The sequence below is a fragment of the Cryptomeria japonica genome, chromosome 4 (assembly GCF_030272615.1).
Source record: "Cryptomeria japonica chromosome 4, Sugi_1.0, whole genome shotgun sequence".
Classification (NCBI taxonomy): Eukaryota; Viridiplantae; Streptophyta; class Pinopsida; order Cupressales; family Cupressaceae; genus Cryptomeria; species Cryptomeria japonica.
This window is the reverse complement of record NC_081408.1, coordinates 650324636-650345180: the sequence shown is the minus strand read 5'-3', so window position 1 is coordinate 650345180 and position 20545 is coordinate 650324636. Positions and strand designations below refer to the sequence as shown.

The 20545-nt window shown below is 38.9% G+C and overlaps 1 protein-coding gene across 1 annotated transcript in view; it reads left to right on the top strand.

The window, feature by feature from the left end:
- The first annotated feature begins 1119 nt into the window (after positions 1-1119).
- The window catches only part of LOC131047681 (diacylglycerol O-acyltransferase 2D), a 68310-nt gene continuing 48884 nt past the window's right edge, over positions 1120-20545 (top strand). Inside the window, exons 1-4 of the mRNA XM_057981476.2 lie at positions 1120-1321; positions 1456-1636; positions 1926-2000; positions 3853-3938. Of these exons, the coding sequence (XP_057837459.1) occupies positions 1461-1636; positions 1926-2000; positions 3853-3938 (337 nt within the window). The 5' untranslated portion in view covers positions 1120-1321; positions 1456-1460. The remainder of the gene's footprint in view (positions 1322-1455; positions 1637-1925; positions 2001-3852; positions 3939-20545) is intronic.

Below are 20545 nucleotides of genomic sequence, written 5' to 3'. Positions count from 1 at the left end.
CCAAAGCATGTTGAAGGATTTTGCATTGAGAAAAATCCCTTTCTAGCTCTTTCCACACAGAAAAAATCCTAGGTGTTATTTTTCTTCCTTGATTTGTTGAGGTCATTAATAAAACGAGTAAATCACATTACATCAGGCTTGTGGTTCATCCAAATTATAACTCCTTTCGTCCCTAGGTTTGCATCTAACAAAGTGGTTTTCCCTAAGGAATTAGGATATATAAATATCTCCATCCTTAAAGATAAAGGAAACATAATCTCCATCCTAAAACTTGAACCATTAATATCTTTTGCACTCTTGAAAAAAAAGACACGTGAGAAATCTAAACACCTTTGCTATTCAAAATGTAAAGTTATTAACAAATATCTTTGGAACCTATGCTAAGTTAGGCCTATGCTCAATTCTTGAGTGTATGTCTCCCATGATTACAAATGGTCTCTCATTAGTTTAAACAAATAAAAATTCTTACTAAATAACAATCTCACATTACTATTGTAGTCTCAAAGGACGAGGACTTGCTCTCACTATTACTCATTTGCAATTCATTATGCATGATATATTTGGGGAATGACTTCCTATCAGATTCCATCTCATTTGCCTTGAAAACACTTTGTTGTTTCAACACAACATACTCATGCATGTTGCAATCTTGCATCATCTATTTGCCTTACAACACTTTCATGTTTCAACACAACATAGTCATGCATGTTGCAAAGGATTTCTAGAATCAACTAGACTTTGGTTAATATCACTTTAGAAGAAGGCTAATCATTCACGATTTTCAAATACAAAAAGATGAATAAAGAAAAACGAAACACAAATATGAAATTTTAAATAATTTTATTCTATTTGAAAACGATACCAAAAATGCCATACATAAATTTCAAAATTTAATAATTTTGTACTTGAAATTTTATACAATTTTGATGATATCACATGATGATAACCTATAAACCAAATAAAAACCACATAATTCTATTGACCTCTTTTTTGTTCAGTCAATTATTAGGCGTTTAAATGCCACGCTCCGAAACTTCTTGTTTCATCTGGAGACTGCCCACTCATGTCAAATCGAAGCAATTCTATTAAAGACAGCAAGCAGAGAAGTTTAGTTTATGACGACATTTATTATAGAACAGAAAAAGTCGTCAGACTGTTGTGATGTACGATCACATTCGATAAAATGACACTTGTGTTTCCTTGCAATCGTTTCATCAGGCGGCTTTGGCCGTCAGATACGTATTGACAGAAATTCCTGGTTTACCGTCATGTGACGGCTCGTCAATTCTGGCTTACCCGGGGATTATTTTAAGGAGTGGCGGTAAGAATAAGAACATTACACTTATTCGACACTTGAATTATAAATTATAGGCCATAAAACGCATGATTTGCATCCCATCCACGCTTCAAAAGCCTATAAAATTCACACATTGCTGTGATTTCAATCCAAACCAGGAAGAATGGCAGAGGAGCAAAAGATGGAGAGACCCCAACCGACAGTTATCTTTGGTTCAAATCAGTATAAATCTGGCTTTCATTCTGCACTGGCGATGATTTTATGGTTGGGTGCAATACATTTCAATGTAGTACTTGTTCTTCTTGCACTTGTGTTTCTCCCCACTTCATGGACACTACTGTAAGTTTTCATTCTATTAAAAAACGATACAATTTGTTATTGATTTGATTTGGAAGTTTATTTGAAATATGTTTTTTATTTTAAATTTATATCTGGCTACCCTGATTTTCAGTAGAAGCAATTTAAATTGCTTTCCATTTATTTAAAGTTTAGTTTGCTGTGCTTTTTTAGATTGATATGGAAGTTGGTTCCCCCTTTTTTTGTTCTCTCTATTTTTTTTTCTTGTTTGCAAGATTTTTGGTGTAATTAGTGTTTGGATTCAACACTGATTTTTTCAATGTTTTTTCAGTGTTCTGGGGTTACTCATAATACTGATGCTTATTCCAGTGAACGAGAGCAGCAAATGGGGGCATAGATTAGCCAGGTAATATCTCTATAAGTAATCAGTGCTGTGAAACCTGAGAAATTTTGGGGATTGTATTTAATTTGCTTGCTTTTGTGATAATTTGAATCTTCGTCAAAGCCTAATTGGTCTTTCGGGCTTTTCTCATTGGTGAAGAGAAGAACAACTGATCAAAGTTGGTTTATTGGCTTACATCATGGGATATCACTTCTGGGATTCCCCTTATTAATGTCTTCTTGTTCTGCCATTAATTACATAATTATATCCAAAAACAACTTTTATGCTTGATTGCATATTAAACTTTTCTTCTCAACCTTGTGACACGGGATTTTCTGAGTGGCCTGCTAGTGTTAAATTCCCTTGTCTGAATCTTGCGCTCCCGAAGAAAAAGAAAGAGGAAAAGATGAAGAAGGTGCCGTTTGTTATAATGAAATTATGATTTTTTATTGTTATCGTTGTTGAATCAATGAATATTGAATGATGCTTTTTTTGGATGTCACGTCGAAACTTTAATTTAGGTGTCATTTACATCTAAACTTTTAAAGTTTGAATATCTATTTATGTTTATATACAATTTTTATATCACTGTCCCCTACTGTCACCGATAAAGGGGTTTCCCAGACTGCTGTTCTGGTTCCCAAAATGCTGTGGAACTCAGGATTTAATTCATTCTAATATCTCCCTTCTTTAATTTTTGAGTGTGTAATATTGCCGCATCAATAATAGAATCTCCACGTAACAAAATCTTTTCAATACTATGCTAACTTAGAGGTATGAGACCGAAGGTTGTAAAGATTGTGGCCTACTCTCCTACAGTGTTAGCATTGCCCCCTGTTCCAGCTTGATAATATGGATTCTGATTATGCTTTGATTTTATTTACGAATCAAGAACATGATCACATGACCGTGCTTAAAGTAGATGGGAAGGATTTTGAATTTCTTTGGAATTGCATGTCAAGAAATAAATTGAAGGTCAATAGCCAATGGTAGTGTCAGAATGTTTGTTGGCAAATATATGGCATTATTTGAAACACCCACAGTACAGTCAAATTCTCCATAGATGATAATGCCTTCCAAATTGGCATTTCAGTTTGTACGTATTTTCTTATGGGGATTGATCTCATTCTTAGAGTTCCATTTGAGATTTATTCACAGGCAACTTTAATACGAATCTAAGGATTCTCACCTTCTGAGAAGTGGATGCAGGTTTGAGGAATAGAAAGGGTTGATCTGCTAGCTATGATTCCAACTAAATGTGCTCATCCAGCGCAAAGTTATCTCAAAATTAAAAAAAATGAAAATTGTAAATAAGTGGAAATGTACCAATTCCAGAGTTCATATGTTTTGGTGCCATTTGTTTTTTGTTTGTTACTCTAACAAAACTAGTTGCTTAAATGCATTTTGGCCGACTGCCAAGTTGGTTCAATTTAATCTAGAGAAGAGCACACTGACCAGAAGGAATTGAATCTAATACAATATGTTTGTTAATGTGATCCTGTTAGTGATTGCCTAATTTGAGGAGTGATCTGCAAAAAGCGTGACTGTCGTTGATAATCTGGATTCTTGTTCAATAACTTTACATTACTATTCTGGTATAAAATAATTTTTTACCAAATTGTTCTTTGTTGGTCTGTTCTTGAGGATGCAATGGAAATTTCAGGGTTGTTGCAGTTGAAATGATAAATTTAGAATCTTATATAAATTCTGTTTCCAACAACCTCAGATACCATGTTGACATCTAATAGGAAATATGCACTTCTACCTTGCATATATTGTTGTTGGATTTAGGTGATGTTTTTTGTGTTAGCATTCTTGTGAAGCTGGTCTTGTTTATGTGGTGCTGATTTATTTTATGTATGGATAAAACTGACAGATTTATATGCTACCATAGTGCTGGTTACTTTCCAGTTACTCTGATCGTAGAGGATATGAAGGCTTTTGATTCTAACCGAGCCTATGGTATGTTCCATACTCATTCAAGATGTTTATTGTATTTCTAATTTTCTAGTGAAACATAATTCAATTTGTCAATACCAACTTCAAAGGTAAAATTTATTACTAGTATTTAATATTGATTTCTTGTTTATTACAAGAAAGTTCAAAAGGGGAATTTACCTGAATTTAATAGTCTTAAATTTTTGATTCAGGTAATATTTCAGCTTTTATCTTAAGTTGTATATAGAGCGTTGGAATTATTATTTATAATATAGTATATACACTATCGCCATTTCCAAGTTCTTAATTTTAACATATTAATAATTTCTATCTATTGTAAAATCACTGTCCTTAGAATTTTGATTGAATGCCCAGAAGCTTCTGAACAGTTTACCCTAGTTTCAATTAGCTGCTGCAATTTAGGGGGGAATTATTTGCCATCCCTGGGATTTATTGTTATGTTTGAGCAGAAAGTTGAAATGCATAGACTTAAAAACCAACCTTCAACTTCTCTCAGGATGTAAATCACATTCTCTCCTCGTGGATGTATCAAATATATCTTGAGCATGTTGTTGTTCAGATCATATGATTCTGAATGAATAGGAAGTGCTCATCACATACATACCAGCCTTTAATATTATTAAAATACATTAAAAGGATGCTAGAGGAATAAGGAATCTTTGAATTCTTGGGACAAATGATATGGGATATAATTTAACAGAGGATTATTTGGTATCTCTGAAATCTGTATTGGAGTGTGAGCGTAGAAACCAACCTGCAACTTATCTTGGAATGTAAAAATGTTTTGTACTAATGGGACCTACTGTATTTGTCTTCAGGTCCAAACAAACATGGATCAGAAACATATTTTCTGTTCAGTTCATAGTAATATTCACTGTATTATTTTAATATAAATTGAATCTCAGGCATAATTTTGTTTTCTACTTTTTGCTTGTTCTTGACCCTATACACCTAATGGGCCAATACACATACTTGTCATTGTATATCTACTTATTCTATGTAATAAGGAGTGTAAACATATGGTCCTTATCTTTTTTCCTTTTGCATTCCTTTCTTTTGTTTCTTCTGTAAGTAAGACAGATTGATGAGATTCACTCATGTATATTCATGTCAACTAGCTTTCAGCTTTTGCTTTCTGTTTTACACTTTTTGTTGTGCTTGGCCTCATCAAGCCAGCACACATCCCTCTTAATTGTAACATTGATTTTTACACACTAATGTAAAGCTTATACTAACTGTTTTGGCAGTAATCCTCTTTACTCTCTCTGCTATTTTGACATGTGTTCCTTTCTAAATTTCTGCTGTGGTTTCTGAGAGGAATATCAATTAGTATCAGAGCATGACAATCGGGTCTCTTTCACACGTTGAGTTCTGATTTTTCTTCTCAGATCTATCGACCTGATTGATATCTAGGGATATCTATATGGAAATTGCATGGTTGAATCTAGGCAATAATGAAAATATTTTCTACATTTCTGAAATTTGTATATTTGAAAGCCTTTAGGATGGGATTCATCCCTGATATTTCCAGTGGTTTGTTAGACACAATGTACCATTGAGAGGGGGGGTGAATCAGTGGTTCACAAACTTTTCCCTTTAACTGTCCTATGTGAGTATACCGGTTATCAGATCTAACTCAATGTAGACTTACCTGTTAGTGGGGAGACTAATCACAAATGCATTCACACAAAAGGGACATCACATAACATCAGCATATATGAGGAAAACCCAAGATGGGAAAAACCTCAGTGAGAAATGCTGAGAAATGCTGCTGGAGGCTAATGCTCCAATCTAGCCTCACAATCAATCTCTGATTACAATGTTTAGGGCACTGTTGATGTGTTTTTTATGCACATGCGAACACAGAATAAATTACCAAGGTATCTTATCCTCTCTTGAACAAAGTTTCCCCGAATGCTGAAGATTTCACCTAAGGATCAATCGAGGCAACTCCAAGGTTCTGGTATGTAGGGTCTCTACGTGTGGATAAGCTTTTGTGGTGTGATGTGATTATGCTGGAATCACAAGGGGACTTACATTTGATGGCCTGAGTGTTTAATCTGCTGGAACTTGAATCCTATCTACTGGCTGGAAGATAAAGAAATATCAAAAGGTGCAGGGTATGGAGAATCTAATCTAAGACCTAGAATGCAAGGATATAGATGAACGACTAGGTGGAGTCCTACTGGGCTAGGTTTCACCATCAAATTGAACAATTCAACACCAATTTAGTGTGATCTTCTAAGGGATGCTTCGAATATGTTCAAATCGTACACCATCAGACTGATCACCATTCAAGTTAATACATGAACAATAGACGCGTAACGAATTGAGATTAAGCTCATTCTATGCCAGTTGACCACGCAAGGCGCACTTACAATCAACAAGAGGCTAGTGGTTTGGACTAGGCGGATTCCACACGAGTGCATTCAATAACTTCCTCCATTCAATCTAATTATTTACCATCTAAGAATGAAGATTCAATAAGAGACTATGCATATTGCAAAGAAATAACACACTTCACCATAACTTCAATGAAAAATGGAGTTCATTTACAATCAAGGCAACAATTCCTTGCCTTCTCTTCCTATTCTATTCTAATTGCTATCTATTCACTATTCTAGCTACTAACTCTTAGCTATTAAATATTGACTAATCTCGCACTATTAACCCTCACAAATGAAGAGCCAAAGCCTTATATAGAGAGCTCTTTACATCTCAATAGCTTAGATTGGTTTACAATCAATGGCTAGGATTACAAGATAGAAACCCTAATTAGCCAATGAGAAAATTGCATTTAAAATTTGAGAACCAATAGGAAGCAGGGGTAGGTGCCTTGAAGTTTGTGCCATCATTGGTGAGTCAGGTACATCGAATCTAGACATGCTGAGGTGGAGCTATCTAACTGGAGGAATAGTGACTGGGATGCGACCTTGTCTGGTACTTCCTCTGTGATGACCTTTGGTCGATCCTCCTTTGCCCTTGATGTATTTGAGAAACAATGTACGTTTCCTTGGCTCTCTTGTGCTTGATGAGGCCTCCTTCCGGTCAAGCCACTCCTTCTCTAGTAGCTCATCTTGCCTTGAAATGTTTACAAGATCCTTCTCTTCTGTCGTCTTGCGATCTCTTTGAGGATAGTTCTAACACATTGCTTGCAATTGTTGATCATTTGAAGTCCTTCAATTTAGTAGCACCTTGAGTACCTTCTCATGCTTTCAAGGCGTCCTTAGTGATGGTGAAACTTGAATAGGTCCTCCTTGTCCTGGCCTGATCCTCCTCCATCTTGATTTTATTAATCTGCAAAACAAACAAAGGATGATTAAGTATACATGATATATTTGTTCTAACATGATATTTCTCACCTTAAATCATCAACAAGAAGGCATTAGAATGAAATTCGCTCAAGATCTTCTCCAGGGACAGGCCTTATAGTGAAGTTCGCTCTGGACCCTTTGGAAGGTTCAGGAGCGAAATTGGACAAAGTTGCTCAATTAGACCAAGATAAAATCATTTGCCTCCAAAATTGTTTAAGAATGGGTTCTTCTCAAAGACCTAGTCAAAACATTAGACCTCCTAGGAATTTCGCTTTGGACCCTTTGGAAGGGTCAGGAGCGAAATTGGTGATTTAGCTTCAATTCTATCACTTCATTGCCATAAATCAACTTTCAAGGGCAAGTACATATCAATTCTTTCACAACCATGCCTTAGAAATCAAGATCTTGGCTTGAACAAGGAGGAAATAGAGGTTTTAGGAAATTTCACTTTGGACCCTTTCAGGAGCGAAATTTGCATTTTAGGACAAATTCTTCACATTTTGTAACCACAACTTACTCAAATGCGTGCCTAAGGATGCCTCTAAGTTCAATCCACCTCAATCATCATTAAGCTTGATACAAAATTGGGAGCAAAAGGAGTTTTTAGGAATTTCACTCTGAACCCTTGGGAAGGGTCAGGAGCAAAATTCATACTTTGCTTGTTTTCCCTCACTTGTCTCTATCCTTCCTGCTTCGTTTTCCTTTGACTCTCACCTTTGGATCCCTCTCTCATGAAGGTAATACTTTTTTGATCCTCAAGAAGGCTTGAAAGGAGAAATTCGCTCCAGACCATGGCCAAGGACAGGACCTATTAGAATTTCACTCTGGACCCTTTGGAAGGGTCAGGAGCGAAATTCATGGTCTAGCTCAAAATCTTCACTTTTTGGAATCACAACCCATTCAAATACATGCCTAGGGATATCTTCAAGCTCAATTCACCTTGATCAACACTTGGCTCAACATGAAATTGGGAAAAAAAAAAGGAGATTTTGAGAATTTCGCTCTGGACCCTTGTTGTGACGTTTTCACACATCGCCCCATTGCAAATGGGGACCCTTGCTTTTTGCTTTTTAGGGTTTGTTTTCTAGGTCTTTTAGGGTTTTGTTAGTTAGCCTTTGCATTTTTGAGTGCTGTCGGGGAGATCAATAGGATAGCAAGTCCGGCTTGAGTGATGTCCTGATCTTGAAATTTGGCTAAGTCTGGAATGTCCTGATCCTGAAAATTTGGCTAAGTCTGAAAGTCCTGATCCTGAAATTTGGCTAAGTCTGGAATGTCCTGATCTTGAAATTTGACTAAGTCTGGAAACTGAAAAACCTCCAAAAACTAGATTTTGCAATATAACTCCTGGAGGTCTGAAACCACTCTCAAACATCCTGAAAATATATATGGAATATAACTTAAAGTATAAGAATCTTATACTTAAATGTTATATTCCATAAAAATTATCCTGATAGAGAGTTCAAAAAGTCAAATTTCGCTCTTGTCCTTCACTGAGGATCCAGAGCGAAATTCGCTCCTGTCCCTCTCCAAGGGACCAAGGCAAAGCGCTCCTGTCCCTCACCAAGGGTCCAGGGCGAAAAGGCTTATTTGAGTCATTCCTGGCCTTGTTTGGTCAAATTGAAACATCAAAGACACAATGAAGGACGAAATGAGCATGATAGAGCATCCAGACTTGACAATGAAATGATGAAGTTTTTTGCCTAGAAGGTCAAATTCGCTCCTGTCCCTCACTGAAGGACCAGAGCGCTTTTCTTTATATGCACAATTTTAGACCTTTTTTGGACATTAACTTTTATTCGTAGCATGAAGTAAGGTGAAATCTTCCCTAGCAAAGGAAATTTGAGATGAAAATTGTAGTGATTTGGCCTTGAGGACAAAAATCGCTCCTGTCCCTCACTGAAGGACCGGAGCTTGATTTTCAAATTTGCACTGTTCTTGCAGGATCAAGACAATTTTATGATTGGAGGAGATCAAGGAGGGCATGTTTTGTCCATTGAATATAATTTAAGCAGTCTACAAAGGAGTAAATCAACCCAAATGACAAAAAAGTGCTCCCGTCCCTCACTGAAGGACTGTGCCACTTTTTCAAGTTTCTCCTATTTGTTTGATATTTTATGGCAAAACTTGACTTGGATGGGAAGGACGAAGGATGTTTTATGCCTTGGACGCAATTGAGAGATTTAAAGAACAAAAGGGTACGCCAAGATGTCAAAAGTGCTCCCATCCCTCACTGAAGGACCGTCCCTCTTTTCTAAAAATACAAATTTCTTGCAAAGGCAAGGCAAGTTGCGTGATTGAAATGAATGAAAGAGGGCAAGATTCATCCATTGAAGATAATTTGGAAGACTAGCAAAGGACGAATTGGCTTGTAATTGCAAAAGTGCTCCCGTCCCTCACTGAAGGACTGGAGCTTGAATTCCAAATTTGCATTATCCTTGCAAGATTTAAGTGATTTCGCGATTTGAAGAGGTCGAGGGAAGTATGTTTTGCCCGTTGAATATAACTTGAGTAGGCTACAAAGAAGAGAATCAACCCAAATGGCAATAGGCGCTCCTGTCCCTCTCCAAGGGACCAGAGCGAAGTTATCAAAATTCATTATTTTTTGCCTTATTTTAGCAAATCGCACTAGATGCCAAGTTCGCCAAAAAACTTCGAAATATTTGAAAAATTTAAATTAAATTGGCATTTAGTAAAGGCGCATGGCATTTAATAAATTAATTTTGAGCCTTAAAAAATCGAATTTTTTATTATAAAGGCATTTTAAATTAATTTTTGTGAAATTAAAATTAAAAGATGAAGCGCTTGAGGTATTATTTTTATTCATTTTATCAAGTCGGCCTCTTCTTTTTTTAATTTTATTTATTTTTTTTGCCTTTACTTGCAAGGTCAGCCTCATGGGTAAGTGGAAGGTGAGCGCTCTATAAATTGGAGGTGTTTTTTCACAATTCAAATCATTCTTGCATTATCTCTCATGCGAACTTGAAGAGCAATTTGAGGAGGGCGAAATTCATCTTGAAGGCTATTGGAGAGGAGAATTTCTTGCTAGATTGGAGGGTAATTTCCAGATTTTTGAAGACATTTGAAGGCGAATTTCCAGATCTTGAAGAAGCGAGTGGAAGATGGAGTTCTTTTCCAAGCTAAAAGGGGCGCATTTTGCTAAAGGGAGCTTTGATCTACATTTTGCCTAGCAAATTCACCTTATTTTTGCATCATTTTTTTCTTAGAGTTTAAAACTCAAGAGGAGGTATGGCGTAATCACCTTGGCACCATTTTTAAAGATTTAAATTTTGCTTTGAAAATCCTAAATTAGGAAATGATAACTCAAGATTTATCATGAAGTTTCCTAATAAAAATCTTGAATCTTCCTTTTAAAGTTTAATTTTTAGATTTCAAGATATATTACTAATTTTGAAATGTTGTGTAGGCATCAAATGGAGATCTCGGAGTTGGAAAATCAAGCCAGATCAAGGACGATCAAGCAAGGACAAGGGCGACCTCCTCCAGCCTAGCATCGACAAGGACGGCCTTCTTTGGACTAACGTCATCAAGGGCGACCTCTTCCAATCCAGTATTCCAAGGCGAGGTACATCAATCATCCTGCACATCAAGGACACAAGAAGTTAGAACAAGGGTTCGTTGAAGAAGCAGATAGTTCCAGATGAATTAATTAAAGCTAGCTTCTCAACAACATCAAGTTGAATATTTACCAAGTTACAAGTGTCAGACGAGGTGGCATCCTAGTCATCACTTCTCCAGTCAGTGTGGTCCACCTCATCATGTCCAGATTCAATGTACCTAACTCATGGAAGGTGGCACAAACTCTGATGTACCTACCCCGGCTATCCATTGGTCAATTTTTCTAGAGAGGACATGTGTCCAAGCAATACAATTTTATCATTGGTCAAGCATTAAATGTTATGTAATGGTTGTAACAAACCCTAATTAGGGTTTTCATTATTGAATCTTGGCCATTGATCTCAAATTGATCTTAGCCATCGAATTGTATTGTGGGCACTATATAAGCCCTGGCATTTCATTTGTAAAGGCATTAGGCAGTAAGCAGTTGGAAGCAATAGTTAGAATAGTTAGGAATAGTTGGAAGCAGTTAGAAGATAGAGAGAGAATAGCAATTAGAGTAGAGTAGAGAGAGAAGGCAAAGATTGTTGCCAAGATGTTGTTGTAAAAGACTTGTAACTTCATTGAAGAAATGGTGAAATTTATGGGTCGATTCGACAATTTGCATGGTCTTTATACTTCTCATATTTGATTTCATGTAATTAGATGAGTGGAAGAAATGTGCTTGATTGATGGTGAAATTCGTATATCCATACTACTAGCAGTTTGTTGATTGCAGACTTGCCTTGTGTAGTCAACTGGAATCATTCAGCTTAAGCTTAACTTCAATTGTCGCTTCTTCATTGATATGCATCAACTTGATGGTGTCTATGCTTGCAGTGATGATTTGAACATCATAAAGCTTTCCTTCGAAGATCGCACTAGCCTTGTAGAGATGGTCCTGTGATGTCAAAACAAGACTTAGTTAGAATTTCATCAAAGATCAATCATTGCTCTTACATTCTTAGTGTTAGGATTAGATCCTTTCCTCGCCCTCATCTTTTTTCCTTTTTTCAAATCTAAGCTAGTAAGATCCTGTGTTCCAGCAATGTTCAAAGCAGATTAGACGTTCAATCATCAAATGTAAGTCCCCTTGTGATTCCAGCAAATCACATCATACCACAGAGAGCTTATCCACACGTAGAGACCCTACATACAAGAACCTTGGAGTCATCCTGATTGATCCCTTTTCGCGATATCTTCAGCAATCAGAGGCTTTATTCAAGAGAGGATAAGGTACCCTTGGGTATTTTATTCTGTGTTTGATAGTGTACAAAATACACGTCAACAACCCTTTGGAAGGGTTAGTAGCAAAATTCATGATTTAGGCTTAATTCCTTCATTTCATTAATTCCAATCCACCTCAAAGGCAAGAATACATCACTCCACCCTCAACCACGCCATAAGAACCAAGGTTTTGACCTCACACAAGGAAGAAAATAGTGTCTATGGAGAAATCCGCTCTGGACCCTTTGGAAGGGCTAGGAGCGAAATTCACACTTTGGGTTGATTTCATGCTTCTTCCTCTCAACTCACCTTCAAACTTGATCAAACCCATCTCTCCTCACCACAATCAAGTCAATTTGCCATCCACTTAGCTCAAAACAAGGTCTTTTTGATGCATTACGCAAAATATAGGGTCAAGTTGAGGATTTCGCTCTGGACCCTTTGGAAGGGTCAAGAGCGAAATTCTTGTTTTAGGTTGATTTTCACCACTCCATTGCCTCAAACTACCTTTCAAAGGCAAATATGCATCAAAGCTTTCCCAACATGCCTTAGAAGTCAACAAATTCGATCATAACAAGGAGCAACATAGAGGTTATGGGAATTTCGCTCTGGACTCTTTGGAAGGTTCAGGAGCGAAATTCACATTTATGCTCAAATTCCTTACCATCTATCACTTGACTTTGTCTTACACAACAATTTTCTCTTCACTACGCCATAAGGACAAGGTTTCTGTTGGTGTCTGTTTTATCATCTACCAAACATTAGGATAGGATACCCGAAGGCATTCTATCCTCTCCTGAAAAATCACTATTGATTCCAAGGTCTATATGTGCGAACAAGCGACTTCAGTGGAATAGCTTCTTGGGTAGTGTATGCTGAAATTTCAAGGGGGACTTACATTTAACAAGTATCTTGAACTGCTGGACTTAGATGGATTTAGCAATTTTAGGCTCTTCTTTTTTTTTGGAATTTTCTGGGATTTAGACTTTCAAAAGAAAGGGGAAAAGAGATAGGGTTTAGGAAGGCTAATCTAATCCTACAAACTCTGGATGGTATCAACTGGGTGCTCTCGAGAAACCAAACCTTGCTTCCCCACACTAGGGACAACTACACAAGGCCGGTGCAATCTTCAATGGGTTGTGCTTATGATCGAGATGTTGGGATGCACAGGGGATGGGCTCAGACTAACTTTACACGGTAGAATGGAAATCATCCATTTACCAAAAGTATGAGTGGAGATACACCATTGATTGACACTTATCAAATCCTTCATTCAAATTAACAACAATGAAAGCAAATCTAAACTAATTTTAACTAAGTGTTGAGGCAATTGAAACCATGCAAATCATTCAAATAATAGAGATTACAAAGCAACGCACATGCAATATATTATCTGGAAATGACCTTAAGCAACAATACATCAAAAACCTCACACTCTCTAAATGAGAGGGGGCAACCTTATATAGTTCTAAAAAATAAATCAATGGCCGAGATCAAACAACGATCAAGGGCCAAGATTGAAAGTCTTAAACCCTAATTAGGGTTTCTCGAAATGCTATCAGCTCAAACAAATGAAAGAGTGACACGTGGCACAACTGCTAATTTCACTGAGGTGAGTGGCCACTTTCTTCTTTCAGAGATTCAACATCTCTGGACACAATGAGCTTGACCTCCTCCATGGTGACACTTGGCAAACCGCCAATCTAGAAGTCGATGAGGTCCACATCATCGGTACATGTGGCAAGGATGCCTTCCCACTCAACTGCTTGGGTGAGGAAGTTATCATCGATGGAGAGGAAGTTTGCAATCTTTGAAAGATTGCCTTTGTCAATCATCCTTGAATCCCTAAAGAAGCTTGCCTGAATCCTGGCTCTCAGGTTCTCTGCTTGTAAATGCTTCTCCCTTAGGCTTTCCTTCTTCCAAATCTCTGACGCCACACAGAATACCTTGCCCAGGATCTCTCTAACACTTGCCTCTGTCTCAAAGCACTTGGTCTTGGATTTCTTCAGAACCTCAATCCGAGTGACCAAAGTATAGTACCATGTGCCGAAGTCGTACCTGTCTCCTATCTGTATGATGCCTGCATCCACTAAGCTTCTCTTCGACATGCCTTGGATAACCTTCAGATGAGGGAGTATTTCATTCTGAATTTCATCCACCTCTTCCCAATTGGAGGCTAGATCCTGGATACGATCAATCAATAAAGAAGTTGCCTCATGTGTTGATACTAAGTTTTCTACCAGTGTGTCAGCACACACCGAAGCGTCTGAAATCCATTCCTTTTTTTGAGTGTACGAGCCCTTCATATCATCATAGTCCTTCATTGATCCCTATTGAAGAGGCTATGGCGGAGTAGCCGGGACTTCACGATTGAGTGGGCTGGTAAGATGGAGAACATACTTCTTCCACTGTTGGTTCTCTTCTTCAACCTTCTTCCTCTTTTCCTTTTCATGAGCCAACCTCGTCTTTAGAACGTTGCAAGAGTCATCAAAATATTGGACCTCTTGGTCCTGGGTGGGCTTATCCAGCTCTATGGTGGTAACCTTGTAATCATTTGCGGTGACGTTGTCTCTAGTTTTCCCTTCTTTGGGCACCTCTCTTTGGACTGTCCTGAATCCGGCACCGTCTCTCTGAATTAGGGAAAACTTCCTGGCGGGTTTGGGTGGTTTAGCTATAGCGGGTTCATTCACCTTCTCCAGGAATGCTGCGGTGACCTCCTCGATTGAGTGGGCCTCCTTGGGAACCTTGGCCTTTATCCTTGCTCTCAACCAATCCGGAATGGTTGATTGCTCTACAGTGTTCCGATCAAACTCATCATCTGCCTCTCCTGGGTTTGCTGGTATGCCATCCAAGAAGATTGTAGGTGCTTCAATTTGCTCTCTGTCTGGACTTTGGAAGACCTTTTCCACTACTTCTTCAACTGGCTGGGAAAGCACTCTTACTTCATCATCAATCACACAGATGTTCATCTCTTGCTCCCCAGTTGCACTCTGATCGGGCGCAATGGAAGCAACACTTAGGATGGAGTGACTCTCGTTGGATTCTCTTCTCTCACCTACAACCCTTTTCCCTGTGACCTTTGTGGAGCTTCCAACCAACTCCTTCCTCTTTCGAGACCCAACACTTTCTGTATTTCGAACATCACCAGCGGAGGCACAAAGATCGACGGATAGAGTATCATCTACTCCCATTAATTCGCAAGTCAAGGTTACACCTTTGGCCTTCAACTGTTTTGTCTTTTCAGACGCCCACCACCTTGAATACTCAACCACCGACCTCATGAGGTCTGCTAGATCTGATTTCTCTCCCTCTGTCCAATCTATTAAGACTAGGGGTTCATTTTTCATCTTTTCAAAGCCCGGCTGTTGAAGTTCTAGACTTTCTTCTACCTGATTGGCAACTCTGAATACTTCTGTTGCTCTCACCATACCCAATGGGATTCTTGACCAGAATCTCTTCCTGATCTCGAAGCTATCGACTGCATTAGCCCAGTAGTCTTCTAGATCCAATCTGTGCTCAAACGTTGTTCCTTCGATCTTCTTTATCCTATGGAATGGATCGAAATCTTTTCTTGCCTTGTATTGATAGAAGGGATACCAGGCCAGCTCCTTCTCAGCGGTTGCAGCAACTTGTGATGATGGACATGTTTCCAGCCCATTACCAATTGTAAGTGAGGACGTTCCCGCCTTCTTCTGCTTATCCCTTTGAATCACTATATACTCCTCCAATTGTCTCACAACCTCGAGCAACACCACTCGGTTGGTAGGGTAAGCTGGAAGCATGTATGGAGGCCCGGAGAATCCCTGAATTCGGAGGTAATTGAATTTTGGATATTGGATGTACCAACACCCGAACCGACCGATGAAGTCCATAGACTCTTGAGAGAGCCTCTGGTATAGGCCACCTTGAAGTGTCTGGGTAATGTGTATCAGGAAGGTATCATTCACCCTTTTGAAATGGAATTTCTCCTCCATGTGGAGCTGGGGATAGCAATTGTATACTGGAAACTGGTTCTCCTTGTTCCCAACTTCTCCTCTACAAGTGAGACCTCTGTACCTGTAGGTTCTGGCCAAAGAATAAAACAAGTAAGAACTCATGAAGAAAGTCCTATTCGTCTCCAGTTTCCTTAGCTGGCTGTCTAGGTTGTCGCTGATCATCCGGGCCCAGTCTATCATTTTTACTCCATTGATTATTTCATTAATGAAATAATACATCCAGGGTTCGAATGGAGCTTCCTGAGGATTTCCTATTATTCTATTGAGCAGGACAATCATGTCCCCAATGTCCTCCTTGAAGTATGCTCGGACTAGGCTCTTTCTCTGGAGTTTGGAGGAGCCCTTCCTCGGCTTGTCTAGCCAGGAATGGTTAACTATGGCATCATATTCCTCTAGGTGGTCCTGGTACAGACTGTCAGTTTCATCCTTAGTCATATACACTGTGTTGTGGTACTTTGGGATCCTAAAGGCCTCTTTGATGGCCTCATTGCTGACATTTGCCAACACTCTTCCATCAGGTGCAACAATGTCCTTACTGATGGGGTTGTAGTGTTTGGCACATTCGACTACTAGTTCATTGCACTACATGGTGGGGAGGAAGCCAACAACATGCACGATACCACTCTTCATCATCTTTCGTGCAATGGTGGTAGGCACAAGGTTGTCCAGACCAAACATTCGCTTCTTAAATTCCCTTAGGTTGATGTGTCCGAGGTTGGTGTCGCTGATGTTCTTCCACTTTGAAGTCATCCTCGACTCTGGAGGAGCATCTTTGTCTACCTGGAATTTCATAATGTCTAGGGCCTGCAAACAAACAATGAAATTTTAAAGTTAGAAAATGATTTGCAAAGTTTTGAAAATAACGGGGCTGCGAAATGGCTAAGTGTTGGGAAATTTTCCATTTTTATTCTCATACTTAGCCATAAAAATCGAATTTCCACCTAAAAACCCTCAGTCTTAAGGCTGGTTGTGGTTACCACCAAGTGTCAAAACTTTCAAAAAAATTTCATACTTAGCCAAAAAAAAATGATTTTCTTCCTCCAAAATTTCCGAAAAAAATCATTTATTAAATTCTGGAAAATATTCAGAAAATTCATAATTTTAATTTCACCTTTGACTTGGATAGAAGTAAGGCTAGAATTTTCTCCAGAATACTCAGAAAATTTAGATAATTTTAGATTATTCTTCCTCGTGCTAGTTGCCTTTCTCCAAAAATTTGTAAAACTTTTGCCAAAAAATATTATCCAACTTCCAGCAATATCTAGAATTTTCTCCAGATGATCTTCAAACTGACATACTTTACTAAGCTCTCCTTAGTAACTTTGAACTTCTTGGTGTAATAATGAAGTATTTGTAGACAAGGTTAAATCTTCAAGTAGAAACCCTTAAAATCATCCAACTCATACTTCTAATTTGAACTTCATGTTTCCCGTTTTAAGACAATATCTCAAAAACACTTTCCATTTTGATTTAAGTTTGAAGATATTTATCAATTCTCCAATATTCCCTTTCAAAAAAAAATTTCCATTTTTGATTTAATATCTCAATAATCTTTCAATATTCTTTTCTTCAAAAAAGACTTTCCATTTTGGATTTATTTTGAAGATATTTAGTAATCCTTAGATATTTTCTTCATTTTGGATTTTGAAATCTTTGTGGATTTTTGTGACATCATGTTGACTTTGTTTGACCTCTCGGAAGTTTATCTTCATCTTCTCCAAGTTTCGGCGGACTTTGCCTACCTCTCCAAGGTATGGCGGACTTTGGAAGGTGCTCTTTGGCGGGCTTTGGTGGCTTCTCCACTATTTGAAGACCTTGGGCGGAGTTTTGAAGAGGGCTCAAGGCATGGTGGACTTTAAGGCATCTCCTTCACAAGGCGGACTTTGGTGGCTTCTCCTTCATGTGGCGGATTTTAGTCAAGGCTCCCACCTAGGGCGGACTTTGGTGGTTGCTCCATGCAAGGTGGACTTCAACACATCTCCTCTGGGTGGACTTTAAGCACCTATCCTCATGGTCCTCTAACCTATGGCGGAGTTTAAACTTGGCTTCTCATGGCCTAGGTGGACTTTGAACAAGGCTCCTCATGGCCTTCCCAACATGTATGGCGGAGTTTGGAAGGTGTTGGTGGCATCATACACATGGCGGAGTTTAGACTTAACTATCTCCCATGGCTTAGGGCGGAGTTTAGAACACATCCCCCTAGGCACCCCACACACATGGCAGACTTTTGACTGCACCCCTTGGGCCGACTTTAGAGGGCCCTCTAGCTTAGGCGGACTTTGAAGGTTGCTCCTTCATAACCTCCCACCTATGGCAGAGTTTGGAGAGTGCTCCCACATAGCTCTCTTACCTTGGTGGACTTTAGAATTGGCTCCTCATAGCTCTCTTACCTTGGGCGGACTTTGGAGGCCTCTCCTCATGACCCTCCTCATGGCCTAGGCGGACTTTAGGCATTCCTCCTCATGGCCTAGGCGGACTTTGAAGGTTGCTCCCAACACTTAAGACCTTGGGCGGACTTCAATCATCTCTCCTCATGGCCTATTAACCTATGGTGGACTTCAGGCTAGGCTCCTCCATCACTTGGCATGCTTGGGCGGACTTTGGTGGTTGCTCCATGCAAGGCGGTCTTCAACACATCCCCTCATGGGCGGACTTTAGAGTGTTGGCCACCATGGCCTCTTCAACATATGGCGGACTTCTAGATGGCCTCATTTGTACCTGCAAAAACCCTTCATTAGCCAGACTTGGAGGATTTTTAGAAAAATTTCAAATTTCACAGCGTAATCAAATTTAACTGGATTAACTTGAAATTTGAAATCAATGCCTAGGTGGATCATTTGAAGCAGCAAAAGCCTAAAATCTAGGGATTTAGCTTTTTAGGTCAAAACTTGGAATTTTCGAGTTCCAGTCGAAGCTAGTCAGTGGTGCAAGTGTAAACCCTAGGTTTGCATCCCGAAAAAGCAAAAAGCCTAAAATCTAGGGATTTAGCTTTTCAGGTCAAAACTTGGAATTTTCGAGTTCCGGTTGAAGCTAGTCAGTGGTGCAAGTGTAAACCCTAGGTTTGCATCCCGAAAAAGCAAAAAGCCTAAAATCTAGGGATTTAGCTTTTTAGGTCAAAACTTGGAATTTTTGAGTTCTGGTTGAAGCTAGTCAGTTGTATCAGTGCAAACCCTAGGTTCCCATCCCGAAAAAGCAAAAAGCAGACATCCCTAAAAAATAGGGAAAACTTTCTAAAAATAGCCATACCGTGGATCGGGCTGAAAATGCCAAAAACAAAACTTCCTAAAAAATAGGAAAATGCAAAAAAAGAAAACTTTCTAAAAATAGAAAGTTGTCCAAATTCGTCCAAATCAATTGCAATCTTCGTCCTTTGGCCTCTCTAAGTACTCTGGTGGTGTTCACACTTCGGAATCACGTAACTTGCAAAAACTAACTTTCAATTGTCAGGGCCTGAAATGCTCTGAACTGGACAAGGCTTGGTAAAACTGCAGCAAAAGGTCACAGGACACTAACAAAACCCTAGAAAGCAGGAAAAGAGAGGGTCCCCAATTGCAATGGGGCGATGTGTGGAAAAAGGTCACAACAGTTTCTTATGCCAATTAGGACCAAGAAGGGAGATATAAGGGAATTCGCTCTGGACCCTTTGGAAGGGTCAGGAGCGAAATTTGACATGTTAGTCTCTTCGTCAGGATTCATATATTGAATATAACATTTAAGTATAAGAAAGAAGAAAGATTCTTATACTTTAAGCTATATTCTATATATATTGTCAGGATGTTTGAGAGTGGTTTCGGACTTCCAGGAGTTATAATGCAAAATCTAGTTTTTGGAGGATTCTTCAATTTTCCAGACAGTCAAATTTCAGGATCAGGATGACATTCCAAACTTTAGCCAAATTTCAGGACATTTGAGGATCAGGATGACATTCCAGACTTCTTAAGGCGAATTCGCTCTATCCTTGATGCAAGGGATGGGACCTAGGAGGACATTATGCGTTCAACCAAGGTTTGATTTAGCAACTTGAAGTGCGACCAGATAGTACACAAAAAACACCCTAGGAATGATCTAAATAACCCCTAATCACTCAATTGACCTGACCTCTTGAGGAGATCCACCTGACTCAATCCCTTCAATGCAAAGGCTAAGACACTACAACGACTAACAACAAAACCAAAAGGGCTAACCCCAGATGGCAAAAAGTGGGGGTCCCCATTTGCAATGGGGCGATGTGTGAAAATGTCACAACAGGCACCAACCCAAGGAGCACCAACCCAAGAAGCTACAACCCTTGATTTAGGGTACCAACCCAAGGAGCTACAACCCCTGCACCAAGCTCCAACTTAGTGAATACAAAACTTAAGCATTTTCAAGTTAATAGCCTTGTTACAAATGGATTTTGTAACACTTCTTCAAATCTCTCTACTGGATCTTCTATCCAATTCACTGCTGGTTCTCTCTC